At 45.4% G+C, this 19,769-nt stretch overlaps 1 protein-coding gene across 4 annotated transcripts in view; it reads right to left on the reverse strand.

Annotated features, from left to right (window-relative positions):
• LOC124331523 overlaps positions 1-19,769 on the reverse strand; it is a 35,001-nt gene that overhangs the window by 1,748 nt on the left and 13,484 nt on the right. For 3 of the 4 annotated variants that reach the window (XM_046788809.1, XM_046788810.1, XM_046788811.1), the window contains 14 exons: positions 14,081-14,457; positions 12,334-12,748; positions 6,608-6,763; positions 6,377-6,459; positions 5,992-6,251; positions 3,729-3,913; positions 3,499-3,537; positions 2,904-2,959; positions 2,067-2,396; positions 1,614-1,937; positions 1,427-1,522; positions 1,244-1,351; positions 1,049-1,165; positions 563-973 (listed from right to left, as the gene is read on the reverse strand). In XM_046788809.1, coding sequence (XP_046644765.1) covers positions 563-973; positions 1,049-1,165; positions 1,244-1,351; positions 1,427-1,522; positions 1,614-1,937; positions 2,067-2,396; positions 2,904-2,959; positions 3,499-3,537; positions 3,729-3,913; positions 5,992-6,251; positions 6,377-6,459; positions 6,608-6,763; positions 12,334-12,748; positions 14,081-14,457 — 2,957 coding nt within the window. The remainder of the gene's footprint in view (positions 1-562; positions 974-1,048; positions 1,166-1,243; positions 1,352-1,426; positions 1,523-1,613; positions 1,938-2,066; positions 2,397-2,903; positions 2,960-3,498; positions 3,538-3,728; positions 3,914-5,991; positions 6,252-6,376; positions 6,460-6,607; positions 6,764-12,333; positions 12,749-14,080; positions 14,458-19,769) is intronic. The other variant, XM_046788812.1, reaches the window with a different exon arrangement.

Consider the following 19,769-nt stretch of genomic DNA (forward strand, 5'->3'; position numbering starts at 1 on the left):
CTTAATTCTATCTTTGAGAAACTTAGTTTAATTTACGAGAAACTTCATTCATTTACGAGAAGCTTAATTCATATAAAAGAAACTTAATTCATTTAAGAGAAACTTAATTCATTTAAGAGAAACTACATTCATTTACGAGAAACTTAATTCATTTAAGAGAAACTACATTCATTTAAGAGAAACTACATTCATTTAAGAGAAACTGAATTCATTTAAGAGAAACTACATTCATTTAAGAGAAACTTAATTCTATCTTTGAGAAACCAAATGTAAATTACGAGAAACTTAATTCTATCTTTGAGAAACTTAATTAGATTAGGTGAAACTAATGTAAAGGAAGAAAAACTAAAAAAATACCGGAAAACTTAAAATACTACAGTTTTCTTGTTACATACAGAACGTATTTAAATTGAAATATTTAATCCTATATGACATATTTAAAGCATATTAACATCGTCAAAGTTACCCTTACTAAGTACTATTTAACGAGCTGTGCGTCTTGTTCGGCCGGGAAACAATAAAAAATTAATCAATCAAACATTATGCATACATGGGTACATACGTGCATATCGATGGGCCGTCCCGTGTCCAGTAAACTGAGCGGGCCTTCCAGCACGATTTGGCGTCTAGGGGAGACGATCAGCCTTTCGCACGGCTGTTTGGCCAGCGGTGCCTTGAGAAATTCGGGCACGACGACTTTGGGTTCAATGTCCAAGACGCTGGGCCAGACAAGACTGCGCTGGATCTCCAGCAAGCGCTCGAAATTCTTGAGCCATTTCATCTTGTCGTCCAACTCCCTCAGACTAGCTTCCTCCTTATCCAGGATCTTGAGAACGGCCTCCTTTTCTATCACGTCTTCCGTCCGCGATTCAATTTCCCGCAGCAGCAACGGCACTTTCATGATGTGCTGGACGGGCGCCACCAACAGATCCGTCAGCTGTAATTTCTTGCACCGTGGATCTCTATTGCACCACTGCATTACAAAAATGAACAAAAGAATGAAACTTTGCTGCTTAAAATTCAGCGCTAAAATTGATTTTTTTTTTACTTTTTCAAACTCGCAAAATTCCATGTGTCTCCGAAGAGTTTCCAGGTAATTCAAGGCGTTGATATAATTCAGGGCGTATCGATGATAGGCTTGCGACAGAACGTGAGCTTTAGAACTCTGTCCATCAATTTGAAATCATTAATTTTTAAACATGTGCATCACGTCAGCAGTTGATCAAGGTTTTAAGGCAATTACCTTTTGGAAGAGTTTGGTGAGAATGTGCGTCGTTTTCGTGTCACCTCCACCTGCCTGGGCGTGATGCAACAATAAACTGATAAACTCTTTGCAGAAGCTATACGTCACCTGTTGGGCAATTAGAATTATGTCAATAATAAATAAAATCGATAGAACTGGATGAACTCGGTGGCCTCTTATTACACAGCATAGCTCGTCCAAATTGCCAAAAAGCAATTCCGGCTCGGCGAACATGGCGTATCCTTCCACCTGGATCTTTTTGAGCGGGTCCATGTATACCTAAATAAGGATATTAAAGCCCGTTGATAAATATCTGATGAAACTTGAAAAGAAAAAAACGGGATAAGTGCACGTGCGATTGTTTATTTACGTTTTTGAGGACCATAATGTGGTCGTAGAGGAAGGCGCACTCGCTCTGGAAGAGATCCCAAAGTGCCTCTCTGCCCCTCAGTTCGCATTTCGGGCCGGAAGTGGGCGGACAAGGCGTTGGCTGCTGCGGCTGTGGCTGCTCGAAAGGGGGGAAAGTAATTTCGCCGATATTTGCGGCTGCGGGGATGTCGACGTCGCTTTCTTCCGCCGCCTGCGAAATCTCCTCAACCGGAAGGACCTCTTGAATCACTGATTTGCGGTCGAGGCAGCGCTCGCTCATCGTCCGTACCAATCCGAAGCGGGCCTTTTTCTCTTGGGTCCACTCCTGTTTTTGTTTGTGTCCCCCCCAGAAAAAACAAAAACAAAAATAAAAATAAAAATGTCATTTATAAATTGATCGAGAAAGAGAGAAAGAAAAAAGAGCGGCAAATTTGAAATTCAAAAAAGAAGGAACCTTGATTCTGGACGAGTAGTCCTGATGAGTGGCCTGGCGTACCAAGACATTACGTGTGGGCTGGATCGTTGGCGTGGCGCTCGGAAATTGAATGATGGGAGCCCTTCCGGTGACGGGCGATGTGGCCGCCTCCTCTGTCGTCGAAGTCAGCGTCGATTTGGTGGCTTTGCTGAAAGATCTCTGCTGCTGGACGTTGGCTAGGAATTCCATCCAGCAGAGGCCTCGGTAGCGTGACAGCTGATCGTCGAAAAAGTTGGACGGCTGCATGCAGGTCAATACTTCCTCCAGGCCCGACAAACTCTCCGATTTAGTCCGGCCTGACCTGTCAAACTATCCCCCGTAAGGAAGAAGAAGAAAAAAAAAAACTTATGAACAAACCACACGACAAAGTTTCGCCATTGTTTTCTCGTTTTCTTGTTTTTTTCCATATCAATTCTAGCATCTCATGGATTTATATTGGCCCCCTCTCGGCCCGGAATCATTCAATTATGTATACCCCGCGGTACCACAGACGGTTGCATCTCACGCGGTGCGGCACAAGGCACTACGTGGTCGATCGGTTGGCGTCCATATTTTAAAAGATTCCTGGTGAAACGTTCAGGATATAGCCCACGGTCTAAATAGTAGAACCCTTGGCCATCGATTGGTGACTCACCAACGACGTACTACATATATCAGCTAGACAGCTACGCAGTGGAGGCAACAGATCTCATCGACAACATCGACAACACCGAGATGGAAAAGTTTTTTTCCCCCCATTTTTCCCGACGCGTCTTGTTATAAATAAGTAACCCAAAAAAATGCCAGCAGGAGAGGAAAACAAAAAAAAGAAATTACCAATTTGAGCAAGGACCAGCTGTTTTTCTGTTTGCGGGCGGCGTTGGAAGCAGCATCTGTCGAATTCAAAATACAATTCAAAAGGAAGAAGAAGAAGAAGAGAAAAACAAAAAATTGGGGCAATTGGATTAGAAAAGAGCGCCTGAAGCACACGCTAGACCGGTGTATACAACGAAATCGTTCACAGACACACACAACATCCATCATTTCTCCCTGTAACTCGCAGGCAATTCTCTGCAGTACATGGTAGCACGAAGCAACAGCATGAACAAATAAAAAAGAAACTTTTTTTTTTAGTTTTTAAAAATAGAACTTTTTTTTTACGTTTTGTTTGAAGAGAGGAGAGAAAATAAAATAAAACCGAACATGAAGGATAGTCTCAGGGATCTATATAAAGGCGCCATATAGAGAGCTATTGACATAATAACGATTTATGATTGGCCATAGAATAAATATATATAAGCCGGGTTCACCGTGGTCTATCTAGTATTGGCGAGCTAATATATACTATAAAAAAGAGATTATCAAGTTTTCAACTCATACAGTATACGTATATTATATAGCCGACCGATCTGGACATGTTTACTATAGTTACCGGTATCTCCTGCTAGACTCTGCGTCGATCCTTCCCAATCTGCAAAGAGAGAGAGAGCGGAATTTATAGAGAGCCGTATAAACTTGATGGGGAGAGACTTTGGGCAAGTTGTAAAACGGAAGGCGATAATAATTGGATTTGATAGTTTCAATTCGATGTGATTCGAGCGAAGAATTTCATCGAGGGGATAAAGATTACACGGTGACGGGCAATATAATTGAACTGGTTACCGAGGACGCTGTTGCGCTGAGTGAGCACTTTGCTGTAGACGAGCAAATCTCCCGGGCAGATCTGCATAGGCGGAATGACGACGAAGGAGCTGCGTCGCTGCTGCGTTCGTGAATTGCCAGAACTTCCGGAACCGCACGAGCCACCGCCCACGCTGCCGCTGCAATTGCCGTCGTTCTCCGTGCAACTGAAAAAAGGAAAAAAATAAAAAATAATAAAAAAATAAAAAAAATTACGTCACACACGGACCATTCACGCAAACGTGTAATGTCATCACCGCCGTTATGCAAAGTGTTTAATTGATTTATAAGAAAACTATAACTCTGTTTACACACAAGTTTCCTTCCTATTCAAACCAAACAATTTGATCCCCGGGATCGATCCTGCGCTTTTCAAAAAGGCTGATGGAAGGAGAGAAAAAGAACAATAAATAGGCAATAATAATAATAAAAAATAGCATAGGTAATAGACGGCGGGAGAGGAGAGAGTAAATAGGGAGGATAAATAAAATTAAAAAAACAAAAACAGATAAATACAAGCTGGAACGATGGAGGAAATATAAAAAACGGCGCAAATAAACCGCCCCGAGACGTGGGGCGAACGAAATCAATGGTTTCCCCGGGAGAGGAGGAACAAGTCAGGCGGTGCCGCCGTCGTCATGACAACGCTGATATAGACTACAGCAGCAGCAGCAGCCCAGTGAATATATTGCACGTCTGTATAAATCCCGAATTACCGCGCGCCTTCCACTCGCTTCGGCAGCTCACACGACCGAGAGATGAGAGTTTGAGCCCCCCCCCCCCTTTGACTTTTATTTGATTTTTCTCTCCACGTATCCTATATTCCGCCCGTCTCTATTGACCGACAAGACAACTTTTGTCTTATACGTATCCATTTTTTTCTTTTTTCGGGAGGGCCGGGACAGTCTGAGATACGCCGGGAAAATGAAATCAGTCATCTGTGAACCGAACGACTTGTCAACCCCCATTGACATCTCGCGTAGGGCCGGCAATGCTGGAGAGGAGCATATTGACCTTTCCGTACTAAAAATACACCTTTTCGCCTCTCATGTACAAGTCACAATCGAGTTTCAATTTCGTTTGCTCCTTATTGAATAGATATAGTAGGGCCAGCAGAGAGAGATAGAGAGAGAGAAAAGGGATCCTGTTATATACTTATAAGCGTCTTTTATTTTTCAATAATGTTCTTTTCTCTTCTTCTCCTTCTTCTCCTCTTTTCTAGTACTTCATTTTTGTTTGATCGTCAAAAACTCGGCGCATCGTCGCTATTGACAAGGTCGAGATGAAAGTAGAGCCAGATGAACCGAACCTCCTAGCTCTCTCTCTCTTTGGCCGTGTTAGTAGCGCTTCTTCTTTTCTCTCCCCGCTCCTGGCTGGCTGCTGCCTGTACAACAAGACGGCGGGACTAGCAGGCACAGGTAGATTCTATTTATTTGAGACGGTATAGACGATAGATTCGACGTCGTCGAAGGTGGAAGGGCAAAAAGAGGGAAAAAGGAAAAAAGAGAGAGTTTTCCATCATCCGCGATTCATGGCTGGCTTTGATCCCCGATGATCACTCGCCCAGCCAATCAAACCCGCAAGATGTGCTATGCTCTCTCTCTCTTTTATCTCTTCCACCCACCTATAGACGCAGCTGTTTTCCACCTTCTAGTCCAATTTTATTATATAAACGACCAAAAGAGTTTGTCTTCTTTTTAACTTCGCATTCAGCTTTAAACCCGATGCTTCTTTTCTGCCAGAGTGGATTTGAATCCCCCGCTATAAAAATTCAAAAATAAAAACCCAGCCACTAATACCTTACCCAACCACCCACCCACAAAAGACCCGGGGGCAGAACGTTGACGACGTGGCTCCGCAAATCTCATCATTTCTATTGCTTCTCCCGCGGCATTATGTAATAATAATAATAATAATAATAGTAGTAGTAGTAATACAAAAGGGGCTTTTCATAAGAGCTAATCCTGTCTAATTCTCCGTTTATGCTAAACGCAGACTTTTTCCTACATCTTCCTTCCCCCTCATCTCAGTAATAATCAAAAGAATATAGAAACTGACGGGGGCCAAATGAAAATCGGCTTTTCGAGCTGCGGGTCACGTAGTCACGTTACTCGAATCGATGGCGGGGAAAAAGAAAAAGAAAAGAAATAACGAAATGGGCATAAATCAATGATGGAAATTATATCATGGATCGTGTCTGGGTTGGCTGGAATGGCATGGCATGGGCATGGCATGGCCGACTAACCTGGTGGATGTTTCTTTGTCAGCGCTCTGCTCCGTGTCCTCGCTGCTGTCCATGTTGTAAGGAGGGATTTTGGGTGGGACGAGGGCCCGGCGACGGGTGAGGACCGAGGCGGGTGGCTCCGTTTCCTCATCATCTGCAGCCGTGGTTGTCATCGAGCGGCGGCAGCCACTCCCGATACTCCCGGCCATGCTACCACTGCCGTCCGGCGGCTGGTGATGGCAGTTGCCAGAAAGGGACTGTCCAGGAAACAATTCGTGTTCCTGTTTTTGTCAATATTTTTTGTTTCGTTTTACAAATTGGGAGAAATAGAAAAAAACAAACAAATAGAAATAAATCGATTCAGGTCCTTCGATTAGAAATGTAAACAGCCGATGGATATATTTACATCATCTTGGACGTTGGGTGATGGCAAATTGATGTAAGGTGGGTTGATCGATTCTCGACTCCCGTCACGTCCTCGAACTCTCCCTGAGAGAGATAACAATTTGTGGTGAAACAAAAATAGTCTGACATGAAAGATATCGCTAGGAATTTTTTTTTCCACTGATTCAAACAACAACAACAACAACAACAACAACAACAACACAAAGATAAGGGGGGAGGCGAAAAAAAATACCTCCGGAGACTATTTTGAGCCGATTGCTGTCGTGGATAGACAGGCTGGACTGATTGCTGCAAAAGTGACAGGGCGGATCGGCATCTGGATAGTGCAGGTCGCTCAAGTGCTCGATCCTCGTCATCTCCGGACCGGATTTCAGCTGATCTTCCAATACTGTTGTTGTTGTTTTTTATTTATTTTTTCCCCCCATCGTTAACGACATCATTTCAGCAGTCGCCAGAGGGGGTAGTAGGAACAAGAAAGAAAGAAAGAAAAAAGATCGAATTGCGTCATTAAAAGAAAAAAAAAAAAAAAAAAAAAATACAAGATGACGGAATGATAACGCGGGAATATACAAGATGAATTACATCAGCAGCTTCGATCGGCACGTAACAGAAAAACACGAGCCGGCCGTTCGTAGAAGGGGAAATCAGTTTGGCATTTGCTTTTGTTTCAATCAGGAAAAAAAAAAGGAGCAAAAGGAGCTATAGAGCAAAGAAGGAGCGGAGAGCCAAAGTGTGTGTCGAGGAGGAAAGAGCGCGAGAGCGCCTAGTGAAATCCTCGGGAGCTTTGTGTAGTGTAGTGTGTGTGTGTACTATACGGCGCGTGAATCCTTCCTGCTCCTGATGCCGAGGATATGTCAACATCAAAGGGATTGCCCCCCCCCCCCCCGCTCCTCCTCCTCCTCCATCCACTCTCTTCATCTATAGGCAATTTCACGTGTTTATATCGACGTCGGCGAATAGTCTAGATCTCGTTCGTCTTCATCTTATCGAGTCGCCCATCATCATCATCGCCTCCCAGTCTAGTAGAGAAACGAACGACCGGCTCCCTTTTATCGATCCGCTTTTCCATCCTCTTTCTCTGCACAGCACGTCGATCCTGTCTCTCTCTCTCTCTTTCGGACTCCCGAATGGCCGACCTTTCTCTCATCGTCACTAACGTGACCACCAGACCTTCCGGTGGATTTTTCATCTTCTTTGAATGCAGTCAAATCAGCAGGAACTAGGACTCCTGCGTGAGAGAGAGAGAGAGGGAGACGTTGGATGGGGGCTCGTGTGACAACAACAGCGCCAGCAGTGGCGATCAATCAGAAGTTGCTATGTACACACATATCTACGGGATCTTTTTGTGACTGCACATACGTCTGCGAATAATGCACTCCCGAAAAGAAAAAGGAAGAAGAAAAAAGTGAGGGGGGGGGGGGGGGGTGAGGTTGGGAGGGACGACCGATGGGTCGATGAAAAAAGATGATGGAGGACGACCGTTCGACTGTAAAACTTGCATACATTGCAAAAAGAAATAATAATAATAATAAAAAAGATCCTGATGGATTTTTATCGTCCTCTTCAGCCAGTCATTTTTTTTTTCTATTTAGAGAGAAAGTCTGACAAAGGCTTAATATTTGAACTTTTGTGTCGGGGGGTCCAAGAAAATAAACCCAACTCAACACGGGAAACAACAACAATAACAGCATACAAATAGGTCTATAGTCTAGTGGGGGCAAAGGAGAGCCCTATTGACTGCTGCCGCCGCCGCCGGTCCCCATATTTCAGTGTGTGTGTGTATATTAGCATTTGAGGTGTATGTTTTTATTAGATTCCGGATGCACGGCACGACACAAACAAGCTGTTGCTGGAGTAACCGAGAAGCTTTCCTACGGCACTTAGGATTTTGATTCTTTGCCACGCTTGACATTTGGTTATTCGATTAAAATAAAATAAATAAAAAAAAAAAAGAAAAATTTCTCCGGAAGCCATTCGAAAATTTCCTTGGAAAATAAGAAAAAAATCGCGCGAAATTCAAATGAAGCCAAAGAAATCAAATTGCCAGACCGGACGAAATCATATACTAATTAAGCGTGAAACCACCAGCGCCCACCCAAAGTTGAGGAAATATGTTTACACAAACTTTTTATTATTATTAGATTTTATTTTTTTCGCGATTGAACGAACCCCGCCCTAATATTGAAAAAAAAAAAAAAAATGGAGGAAATAAAACCGAGCTGGCGTATGTTGTACGTGCGGGAAACACGATTACTCTACTTATTTACCGTGAATGGGTTTCTGTGTTCCGTCTGGCGGATGATGAGCGCAAACAAGCTGTTGCTTCCAACTGGCGGAGAATTTTCCGCTTCCCCCAGCAGCCCCGACACCAGAGATGCTGCTGCTGTTGCTGCTGCTGCCGCTACCACAGGACCCGTCGTTTCTCTCCGCACTGAGCATATCGTCAACGGGACGCTAATAAAACCCCCGACGCTGGGCGGCTCACGATTAGCGACACGTCATGATCTCTCGCCGGGGGGGGGGGGGGGGGAGGGGACAAAAGTGAATTTCCTTAGACGACTGTCAAAACACACACACACACACGCACAATCACACTCACGTCCACGCGCAATTAAAACAAAAAGGGGCGTGTCCACACCGAAAAAAGCTCTTTTGATGACAGGGAAAATAGCCGAGCCGAGAGTGATGAAAAGAAATAGGAAAAATCTCCCAGTCGGATGAACGGTTGGTTGAATCTCTAAAACAAATCTGACGCGAAGCAAAAATGACAAAAATAATAATTTTGCCAGCGGGACTGTAGGGGAGAGCGAACCGAACTGCTCCGCCGTTTGCGTCCGTGTAAGGGAACGCTGCGTCGCCGCTCCCGCGCCACAGGCACGGGACCAGCACAACTCAACGCGGGTTTAATAGCTGCGCGTTCCTTTCTTTCTCTCTCTCTCGCTTGCTCCTATCGCTCCTATCACTCCCGGGGTGTACACTTTTCTCTTATTGGCACCATCACGCAGACTCGACCGCAGCAACGGCCAAAGAGAAGAATGGGGGGGGGGGGAGGAACAAAAAATAGGAAAAAAAAATAAAAAAAAAATTCACGCACTCTGTCTGTCTCTCCGTGATTCGATCGGGAAAAGGGGTTTCTGTCCTACAGGAGGGAGAGACAAGAGACGATTGTTATTCTAGGCAGATCCGCCAGGCACAGGATCTTGTTTTTAACGGGCCGTCCATCGAATTGCGTGTCAGACGCAATCAAGGAAAGATCAAGGCCCTCGACGGGCGAAATTCACTCGGCCGCGGAGAAGAGGCTCTTCTTCGTCTTCTTCTTCTCGTTTCCTAGTGGCGCGTCTGCTGTAACCTCCCGTCTGTGGGGCGGAGTTTCCACATTTAATAAGAAGAGACGTCGTGCCCGTCTTGTGCATTTAGTTTTTCCCTACCACCCGTTATGCCACCACCACCACCACCACCACCGCCATCATCATCATCATCATCATCATCATCATCTCTGGCAATTTATTGATTTATTGTTCTTTCCCCCGGTCGGTTGGTTGGTGGGTTGGATGGCTGTACCGAGATGTCGTGACCTAGGAGACAAAGAAAATTGACGACTTGATGACTTGTGTGTGTGTGTGTCTCTATGCGCCAAATGAATCCCTGAGAGCATCCTCATCCATAATGACGTGACGGCAACGACAGCGCAGATGGGAAAAGGCGGCCATCACACGTGTTTAGCATCACCGCGCCCGCTCATCTGGCCAAAAGGGATCTATTCACGGGCAAATGACGTTTGTGTATCGAAACGACTATGGCCAACCATAAGCTTCTATTAATAACCGTCTACGACTTGGATATAACTCCATAACTATGCGTGTTTCTTTTCTTTTCCATTTTTTCACTACAAGTTCCAAAATTATTGAAAAAACAAAATTTTTCTTTAACATCGTTCCTGTTTCTGAACTTTGAAAAAAGACCTCCGATTATTTTGTTGCTGCCTCATTTGCCATTGTCGGGAGAGGGGAAAAAAAAAGAAAATGGAGACATTGTCGTTTTCAATCGCACGAAAAAGTCCCGTGAGAGACAAACGACGTGTACGCCATCAGACCTTTTGTGAGAACCTTCCCACGGAGGAAGAAGACGAGCGTATAGTACTAGTAATTTGTATAAGGTGCTGTTATAGTAATATGAAAAGGGTTGGAGGGGGTACTCTCTCGAATGGTACTACTACAACAACAACAACAGCAACAACAAGTCAACATCCACAACATACTCGGGGATATATATGGGCCAATAAAAAAGCGAGACAGGAGAGAGAGAGTCCCATGTATAAATAAGGCCGCACAGCTGAGCAACCAGCGAATATAAATACAAATATTCTCGAGAAAAACGTCAAACGCGCCAGCAGAGAGATCCATCGGTCACAATCACTCGCCCTGTCCATTGTAGTACGTGCGTATGTACGCCGTTTGAATTTTCCAGTGGCGGGAGGAGGAAAAGAAATAATCAAAAAAGTAAAAAAAAAAAAAAAAAAAAAACGAAGCTATGCCGGCTCTTTTTTTCCCTCCACGATGGCATCGGGCCATATCATTATCCAGTTCAATAGTTACATTGAGATATAGACGCCTCGGAATGATGGTGAAGTTTTGGCATGGCGTCAAAGACAAAAAAGACTTTTGCAGCGAGCGAATAGCACCGAGCTGACGAGAGAGAATCGAACAACACGGGCCCTGCTGCTGTTGATTGAAAAAAGAAAGAAACGACGCCAACGACGCAGGGTAGTATATAGATAGATATACACATGCAAGCTGCTGGAAAAGCAGAAGAACAAGACTCCTTGATGGGTGTCGATGGTCCATTAGGATCCCGCACGAGGGCAAACATGAGAAAGACAGAGCTCATCTCTCCATGAAAGAAGGTCTGTTATTTTGATTTTGTTTGTTTCGCTGGAAAATCGGGAGCGAATCAGAAACAAAGTTCTATGAGGATAAAGAATCCTGCTGTCCAGGGAGGAATTTCAGCGTTGCCTGGGATCGATACAATGACAGGAGAGGGTCGATCCACTCGGATGTGCCAGAGAGACGCACATTTTACGCAGCGGCAAACCAACGCGGACACAAACGGGACTCACGTACACGTACACACACACACACACACAGACACACATAACACACATAACCGGCCGGGAAAGAGGAAACAACAAGGAGCTCTACAATGTGTACACAAGCTAATAGCAGTGCGTATATCGTCGAAAGGAGAAGAGCGACCTTTTCAATCATCTATTTAGCCTACCAACAAGTTTATAATGGAAGATATATCGCGAAAGAAAGAGAGTGACTCTGCTAGCCCCCATTTTCGATCTCATCCAATAAACTCATCGATCCATTCGCTTTTCTGGCCCCCCCATATTGTTCCTTTTTTCTCCCGTCTCGGGACTTCCTAGTAGAAGGGATTCGATGGCATTTTACGGGATTCTGATGACAAGGAAAACAAAAATAAAAGAGAGAAGCGGCCAATGGAAAATAAAAGTCAATAATGTTCGCAAAAACAATTTATCCTGTAGAATAGCCTCTCTCTCGACGACCGAAAGCCAAAGAGAGCAGCAGCAGCTTCGTCCGACGGTTAGCTGCTCCTTGGCTCCTAATCGATTCGAGAATGTCATCAGGGGACCCTTGTCTACCCCCCCCCTCCCCTCCTTCATTGCCTCCCTTATTTTTGTGTGTACATCCTCCATAATATTGTCAATTATGATTATAGACCTCGCCCCGATCCCCGGATGGCAACCAGAATGCGCTGGTTTCGTTCTTTTGGTTGTTTGAAATACAAAATAAAAAAGACACGAATGAAATGAAATATTTGGTTGCGGGGGTGTTGCGGGGGTGTTATAGAGTGGAGGACATTATTCCCGGTGGACTGTGGGGAAACAATTGAACGGTCACCATTTGACAATGATCTAAAATGTCCTATTTATACCTCTCTCCAAGTAGGCGAGTCCGCTACTGGATGGCTCGACCAGCCTCAAAGAGGCGGGTTCGGGTGAGATGCTCTCGGAGCGCAAGTGATGCTGCAAGAGGAGCGATCCTTGCGCCGAGTGATGCTGTTGGTGGTGGTGGTAGTGGTGATGCTGTTGGAGGTGACGTGAATTCTCGATCCCGTCGACGACGAGGAACGACTCGCCGACGAACGATCCGAAATCCGACGGATACTCTGACATCTGGCGTGTAGGGAAAGAGATCCAGTCTTGACTGATGCTACTCCGCCCGCTACTAGACGGACATCCAGCACCCGCCAAGCCCGATCCGCCCGCTGGCTGCAACGTCCGGACAGGTGAGCGACGACACAGACGCGACAGCCGTGAAATGGACGACGACGACGACGCCGCCGGACTCTTTGATCATTTGGTTATTGAATTTTCGTTTTGGAGGTTGGTCGTGTCGTAATCGGCCAGAAAATAAAAATGGGTGGAAAAGAGATATTCCATAAAATTCCATTTAAAAAAAACTGGAAGGCCGTTTCTTTTTTTAAAACGGCCATATTTATAATCAAATAGAAAAGTTTGCAACGTTAAAAAAAAAAAAAAAAAAAAAAAAAAACAGCTATTCATCTGCCTAGATTGTTAGCCCATAAAGATGCGGTTGTGTCACCTAGACACGAAACTATTTCTACATTTCCATCCGTTCTTATATCTTCCGCCTGCCATGTTGATGGTAGGGGAGGACGAAGGGGTTACGTCACTCCGGACTATGGAATAAGAGGCCCGCGACTTGATTAATAATGATAGCGTTGCTATAGAGGCTGCCGCTCAATGAAAGCGATGAAAAATTATACGACCGTTTCCCCCCTCCTCCCTTCTCACTTCTCCAATCATCTCGATGGTTTTTTTTTTTTTTTTGCAGCATTCTCTCTCTCTTTCTCTCTTTCAAGCTATTGATTTATTACGAAACGGGACTTTTAAGAACTGGCACATAGCATTCTGCCTCCACTCTCCATTCGCAAAAAATTCGTTTCCCTTTTATTTTTGATTTCTTTTTCTTCTTCTTCTCGGCCCCCTTTAATATTTAAAAAAAAAGCTTAACAGACGTGACATTTTCAAAGGTTGCTCCGTCATCCCGTCTTCCGGTTGTCATGACCACTGTATCGATGTATAGTGACGAAAGCCTTGCCTCCCCATCTGACATCTCTCCAACCGGAAGCTCAGCTGCAAAACTGAAATGCCGCAGTCAATTCTAAAGATCTACTACGTCAATTCATTTCCCAACGTAATTAGGCCATTTCTCTCTTCTCCCCCCACTCTCCTCCCTACATTAGTCTCTATACAGCAGGTCCCAAGTCCCTAATGCCGCAAACGTAATAATATTTACGACTGAATCGCCGAGCTGGAACGAATCCAATTTTGTCTTCCCCATTTTCCTATGGTATCCATCGCCCCCAATCCTCCAGTCTTCTTGTTGTTGTTTGATCCAATGAGCGGCGAGTGACGATAATCTTTTGGCCGAGCTCGTCAACTCAATTCAAGTGAATCGGACCCCCCCCCCCCCATCTCCCAATTTTAGAGATCTAGGTCAAATGTTACGCAATAGAACGCTGATTGCACAAGTACACGTAATCTCGTCCATTATCTTTAAAACCGGTTGGCGATTATCAAATGATGATTGCAAACGGGATGTAGAGATAATGGAAGGTCGTTGTTGTTGTTGTTGGTTGTTGTTGTCGTTCACACCTCGATGCTGTTTTGTTGGTTGACGGAGCAGCCGGTCGCGGCCAATGAATTTCTGGCCGATTGGATCTGACGAGGCGTCGGCACTTCCAAACTGGACTGGTGTTGCGGCGACCACGAACGTCTGGCCGTCACCCGGGGACCTCCCATCAGAGTGCTGCCCAGGAGCGGGCTCAAAGTCAGTCCGGAAATGGAGGCGGGCGGAAGCGAAGAGGGAGTCGTCGTCGTCGTCACATTAGTCCGTCGATTGGAGTTTGGACTGGTGCTGGCACTCCGCGGACAACCACTGGGGCCACTATTTTCTGGCCGGCTTAATATCGGCGACGAAGACTTGGCCGACGGACTTAGCCGCCGATCCATTGTTGTCGTTGCCGGCCCGTCTGCTGGATTATAAGCCGAAAAAAAGAAGAAGAAGAAGAAGTAAAAAAAAAGGGCCTGCGAGAGGGGGTCGTAATGTCTGGTTTCTGGGCAAAGGTGGCCGGCAGCTGGATCACTGATCCAACGCACGTTGAATCCTCTATACGGATCGATGCCGTGATTGATGCGCTCTGGCACAGTCGACGCACTCACTCACTCACAGAGTCGCTATCTCACTCACTCACGTAGCGATGATATATAGAGGGCGGGAGAGCAGCTGGCCGATCCCGTCCCGAGAGGACACAGGGGCCAGCGACGAGGAGGGGAAAAGAAAACGACGGACGAATCGCCTTTTAATCACTACTCTTCAGGGCAGTCCAACAGTAACGGCCAGTGCGGGTGTCGTCGGGACCGATCCTTGTCCAAACAATCCACATGTCGGTCATCATCGATGACGTTCCATCGATGATGATGGACCCAAAGTTTTTCTCCCTTTTGTTTTTGGGTTGATTAACGATCCCGATCAAAATCAAATAATCCCCAAAAATAAATAAATAAGAGGCCGGTATTATAGGGTTGAGTGCGGCGCCCCCAGACGTTGATGATGAACTCGACACTATATTTATTAAGGATCTTCTCTTTATAGACACAGTGTGTGCGTGTGTGTGTCTCGCTTCCCTCCGGCGAGTTACTATTACGTGTGTTAGCTCACGGCGGTAGCTGCCGGGAGCGAGAGGGAGACGAAGAAATGGAGACAGCCAAAGAGAGAAAGAGCGAGAGAGAGAGAGAGAGAGCTTGGTTGTGTGTGTGTATATACTCTCCAATCAATACGGAAAAGAGAGAGAGAGAGAGAGAGGATGGGAGAGGGGGGGTATAGGTGGGAGGTGGAAAAAGGAGGAGAGATCTACCGAAGAACCAGCAGGAGCACACACGAGTATATATAGAGAGAGGAGAGAGATATACGAGGTGGTCCAAGTGGGTGGTATAGTCGGAGGTGGGAGACGTCGTCGTGTATAGGTTCCCCCCCCCCTTTTTTTTGTCCTTCTATTATATAGGAAGCTTATTTATATTTATATATCCCCTCATATGAAACTTCTCTTATTCTCTCGTTCGTTCTTGCCTGGCTTTTGTTTTCCATTTTCTTCTTTTGCTCGCGCTTGTGTCGCTTCTATTCTCTCGCTTCCTTTTCTGTCCGATATGACACGGCTCTTCTTGTTCCCCCTCCTAGAATATTTAGAATGCCCTATACAAAATGTGTGCGCTTGTAGATAGCTATGTAAAAAGAGATCTTCGCAATTTAATCTCATTCCAAACTATAAGGTTCTCTCCCTCCATTACATGACATTGCGACGACCTGATCAGAATTTGTGTTTGATTTTTTTGATTATTTTCACGCTCACGTAGTACCTCAATCATCGGTTCATTCAGTCGGACTATTTTGGCTACCGGTTACTATTACAATTAAAATAAAAAAAGATTGATCAAACGTTTGTAGCAAAAAGAAAAGAAAAAGACGACGAGGTACAGAAACGAGCCAATAGAATGAGAGAGTCTGCGAAGCCAAAGAATTACGTCCGAGACATGTGAGACTGACAAAACGATAATTTATGGCTTGTCGTAGATTAGCCGAGAAAAAAAGGCGTTAGATGAAAGAGAAACGGGACGATGAATCAAGTGAAGGAGACTGATGGTGGCCCAACATTATCATAGGCGCCACCTCCCAAAAAAAAAAAAATAATAATAATAATGATAAAACAGAAAACCCTGGAAATGGAATTATTAGAGGGCGTTTGATTGCATCAAGATCCCGCTAATTAATTTCCGAAACTGGAGGCCCTCCACTTCAAAACTTTTTGGGTACAAAATATCATCATTAGCGACTTGTTCTTTCTCCCTGGTTCTGCCGTCGTCACACTGTTTGAAGGATTGTAATTTCTCTTTCTTTATCTCCTTGTTTGGAAAACCCCCCACATAATTAATGGTAAAAATAACATTTCGGCTATTTCTTTTTCTTTTTTTTGTTTTGTTTTCAAGTTTTATACGTCCATTACTTGCTCGCCCTCAGATTATGGCGATAGGCATTTCCAAAACGGCGGCGACGATATACTAGTTATAGCCGTGCAACGGTCCGGCGATTTTTGATGGGGCGTGACGACACTCTTTCCTTTCGCCGTCTAGCTGACACTAACAAGAAACGGCCAGTCGGGCCCGAAAGAGAGTTTATTTGTTACCTCGGACGACGTTTCTAATAAATAGAGGAGGAGGAGAGGGGATGGTGGGTGGTGGTGGCAAGAGAAGAAAATAAAATGGATGATGGCAATCAGTGGATATATATGGACGAAACCGCACGTCGTCCCGCAATATATCGACACCGCCCACCCGCGCTGTCCCCTTATTTTTCTGACCGCCCGTCGAGTTGACCAGACGATTCAATCACACACACTCACACACTCACTCACACGCACACACACACAGAGAAAGAGAAAGTAAAACTCGGATGCAAACAAGTCGAAAGAAAAATCACGCCGTGGGATTCGATAAACATCACTGGGATGGATCGATCGAAAAAAAGAAAATACAATCAAAGAAGTTTCCTTTTTTTGATGGGCCCGCACAGTGGCCGGCGGGAGTCCACACTCACACTAATGTTAGTAGCGATGACTTGTGTAACTTGCACACATCTATCTAATAAATCAACCAGCAAGAGGAACGGTTATCAAACCTCGTTTGAGCTCGGGTTCGCTGGAAATGCAAGGGGAAACGGGTCCAGTCACAACCCGACCTGGTGGTGGGACAACTCATGGACGAGGGGGGTCGTCTGTTCGGCTTCCGATATTCTTCTTCTTCCACTTCTTTTTCACGGTCTCACTTCCTGCCCTATACTAAGCGCCATCAGCAACTGGGATGCTGCTGCGCATGCAAGACCCTCCTCTATCACGAGACGGGCTCTCTCTCTGTGTACGTCTGTATAGGAGAGAAGAGAGAGAGAGAGAGCCAGAAGCTTTATTCACAGACACAAGGCGAATAGGATTTTTTTCTTCTTCTCCTTTTATATGAGAAGGCCGTCGCCGTCGTCGTCGTCAAGAGCTACTACTACGTTCGGTATTTGACGAACAAGAAAGAAAAGAAAGGCAAAAGAAAAGGGATCTCCTCTTTTTCCCATCTAAGACCTATCGTGATGGGATAAATATATCTAGCCCACCCCGTGAGAGACGGGCCACGGTGGGAGGAGGAGTCTATCGGAAGAGAGAGAGAGAGCGCGTTTCACGAGCGGCATCACCGAGCCATCAGTATGCCAAATGAATAATAGACGGATGGGGAGGAGACCGGATCTGTCAGGATTCTGATGGCATAGTGGGAGGGGGATGGAGAATCCCCCCCTTCCCCTCCACCCAACCACCCAGCGGAAGGGAATCTATGAAATCGTGTGCCGGAGGATTGTTGTATAGACCGGGTGATGTATAGGGTAGGCGGCGTGAAAGACAGCTGCTGACATCGACCATGCGTGAGTCTACAGTAGGAGCAGGAGCGGCAGGAGCGGAGCAGGAGCAACAACATGGACGTCAAAGTCTCTTTTGCAATCGGGGCGAAATGCAAATCGTCCCCCCATCCCCGTGCTGCTATAGAGCTCCGCTTTTCAAATAACCGGACGATGTCAGCCCCGGTCAAAGGGAATTTTACCCAAAGTTGCTCAAAATGAAAAGGAGCCGGAATTGAAAAGACCGGGCAGAGTCTCTTAGTCTCTTAGTCTCTCTCTCTCTGCCCGTGTTTTGCATTTACAAGAATTAAGAGCTTATCTTCAATGAGGCAGGATGACTTTTGACACCCCCTCCCCCTTCCCCCAGGCAGTTTTCAACGGAGCACCCCCCCCCCCCCGAAGCGGAGGAGAAGAAGAAAAACTGCTCTGCCGCCGGAAGGCTGTAAAAGGCTGTAAATGTTTCCATTGCAGACTTGGAATAGAAGCGAGTGGATAAGGAGCAACACATGTCGTCAAACCCTGATGATATATGGTATTGATTCTGTCGGTATAGGCTTCGGTCGGCGCTTGATGGAGCTCAGCCGGAATCACGGAGAGGAGACACGGGACCCTGCTACCGAGAGAGCAAGAAAACTGGAAAGAAAAGGAGCCGGATTCTGTGTGGGAGTGCGCTGTCTCTATCTCCTAGACGTAGGCCAACATACACCGCACATGACTGCCGCTCCCATTGCTCTGTGGCCTCCTGTCGTCTTCATCAATAACTTAAAGAGGGGATTTTTGATCCCTACAACAGGAGCGTCTCGCGAATGAAACTTTTGTCAAAAGATGTCGGAAAGGGAAAGGAGCCATCAGTTGGCAACGCCACCAACCGGCTGGCTCCTACAGGCAAGGAGTCACCTTGCCGTTTAGAAAGTCACACACCGGTGTGCACATCTGTAATTTTGATAAGTCTCCAATTATGTGCATTTCAGTTTTCTTTTTTTTTTAAATCGTTGGCTCCTACTCAGGAGCCAAAAAGTAAAATAGAGTTTCGGGGGGTGGGGGCGTGTTGGGGGAGGGGGTGGGAGAAAAGATGAAGTCTTCTCGCAAGCTCCCAGGTTGCAGACGATATCGATTTTGGAAAAGAGAAAAAAAGAGATAGAAAAAAAAAAGTTAGGAGCCACCAAAAGACGGTGGGAGTGTGAGTTGGGGAAAGACTTTTCGGAGACCAAACATCCGAGTGGGAGAAATGTACGAGACAGGTATTTACTAACTAGACTCCTACATCTTGCATAATACAACCGAGCGCGGGAGCATCATCAATTCAAGATGCCGGCCGGTTGTCAACAAGCAATATCACAAGCGGCCGCCGGAAGTCTTAAATAACCGACACATCATCCAGGGGGAAAAAAAAACAAAAAAAAAAATTAAAAAGAGACAAAACAAAAATTAATGCTCCCGAAAAGAAAGTTTCCGATGATGTCAAGTGCTGCCGTTAGAGACTTTGGGGCCCTGGAGATGGCAACTCTTGTCTTTTTGCGACTTAATGCGCCGCCAAGTAAAAAGGAAATATAAATATTAAACGAAAAAGAGAAAAAAGAGAAAAAAAAAAAAAAAAAATAGAAAAAGTCCAGGAAGTTTCTGGCCAAGCAGAATAAGGGAGAGTGAGAGAGGAAAAAAGAAAGTAACTTTATAGGAAAAAAGGACTTGTCAAAGACCTTTAGAGACCTTTCACCTAACGTGTGCTGCCATCACATGGTATTATTATTATAAGCCTGAAAAGTTTGCGTGCAGCCCAGCAGCCAAAGGTTTCCCGATGATAAAGACAAGAGAGAGAGGAGGCGAAAAGAAAAGGAAAACCTCTTTCTCACGCCGAGC

Source organism: Daphnia pulicaria, chromosome 1 (assembly GCF_021234035.1).
Source record: "Daphnia pulicaria isolate SC F1-1A chromosome 1, SC_F0-13Bv2, whole genome shotgun sequence".
In the NCBI taxonomy this organism is placed as follows: domain Eukaryota; kingdom Metazoa; phylum Arthropoda; class Branchiopoda; order Diplostraca; family Daphniidae; genus Daphnia; species Daphnia pulicaria.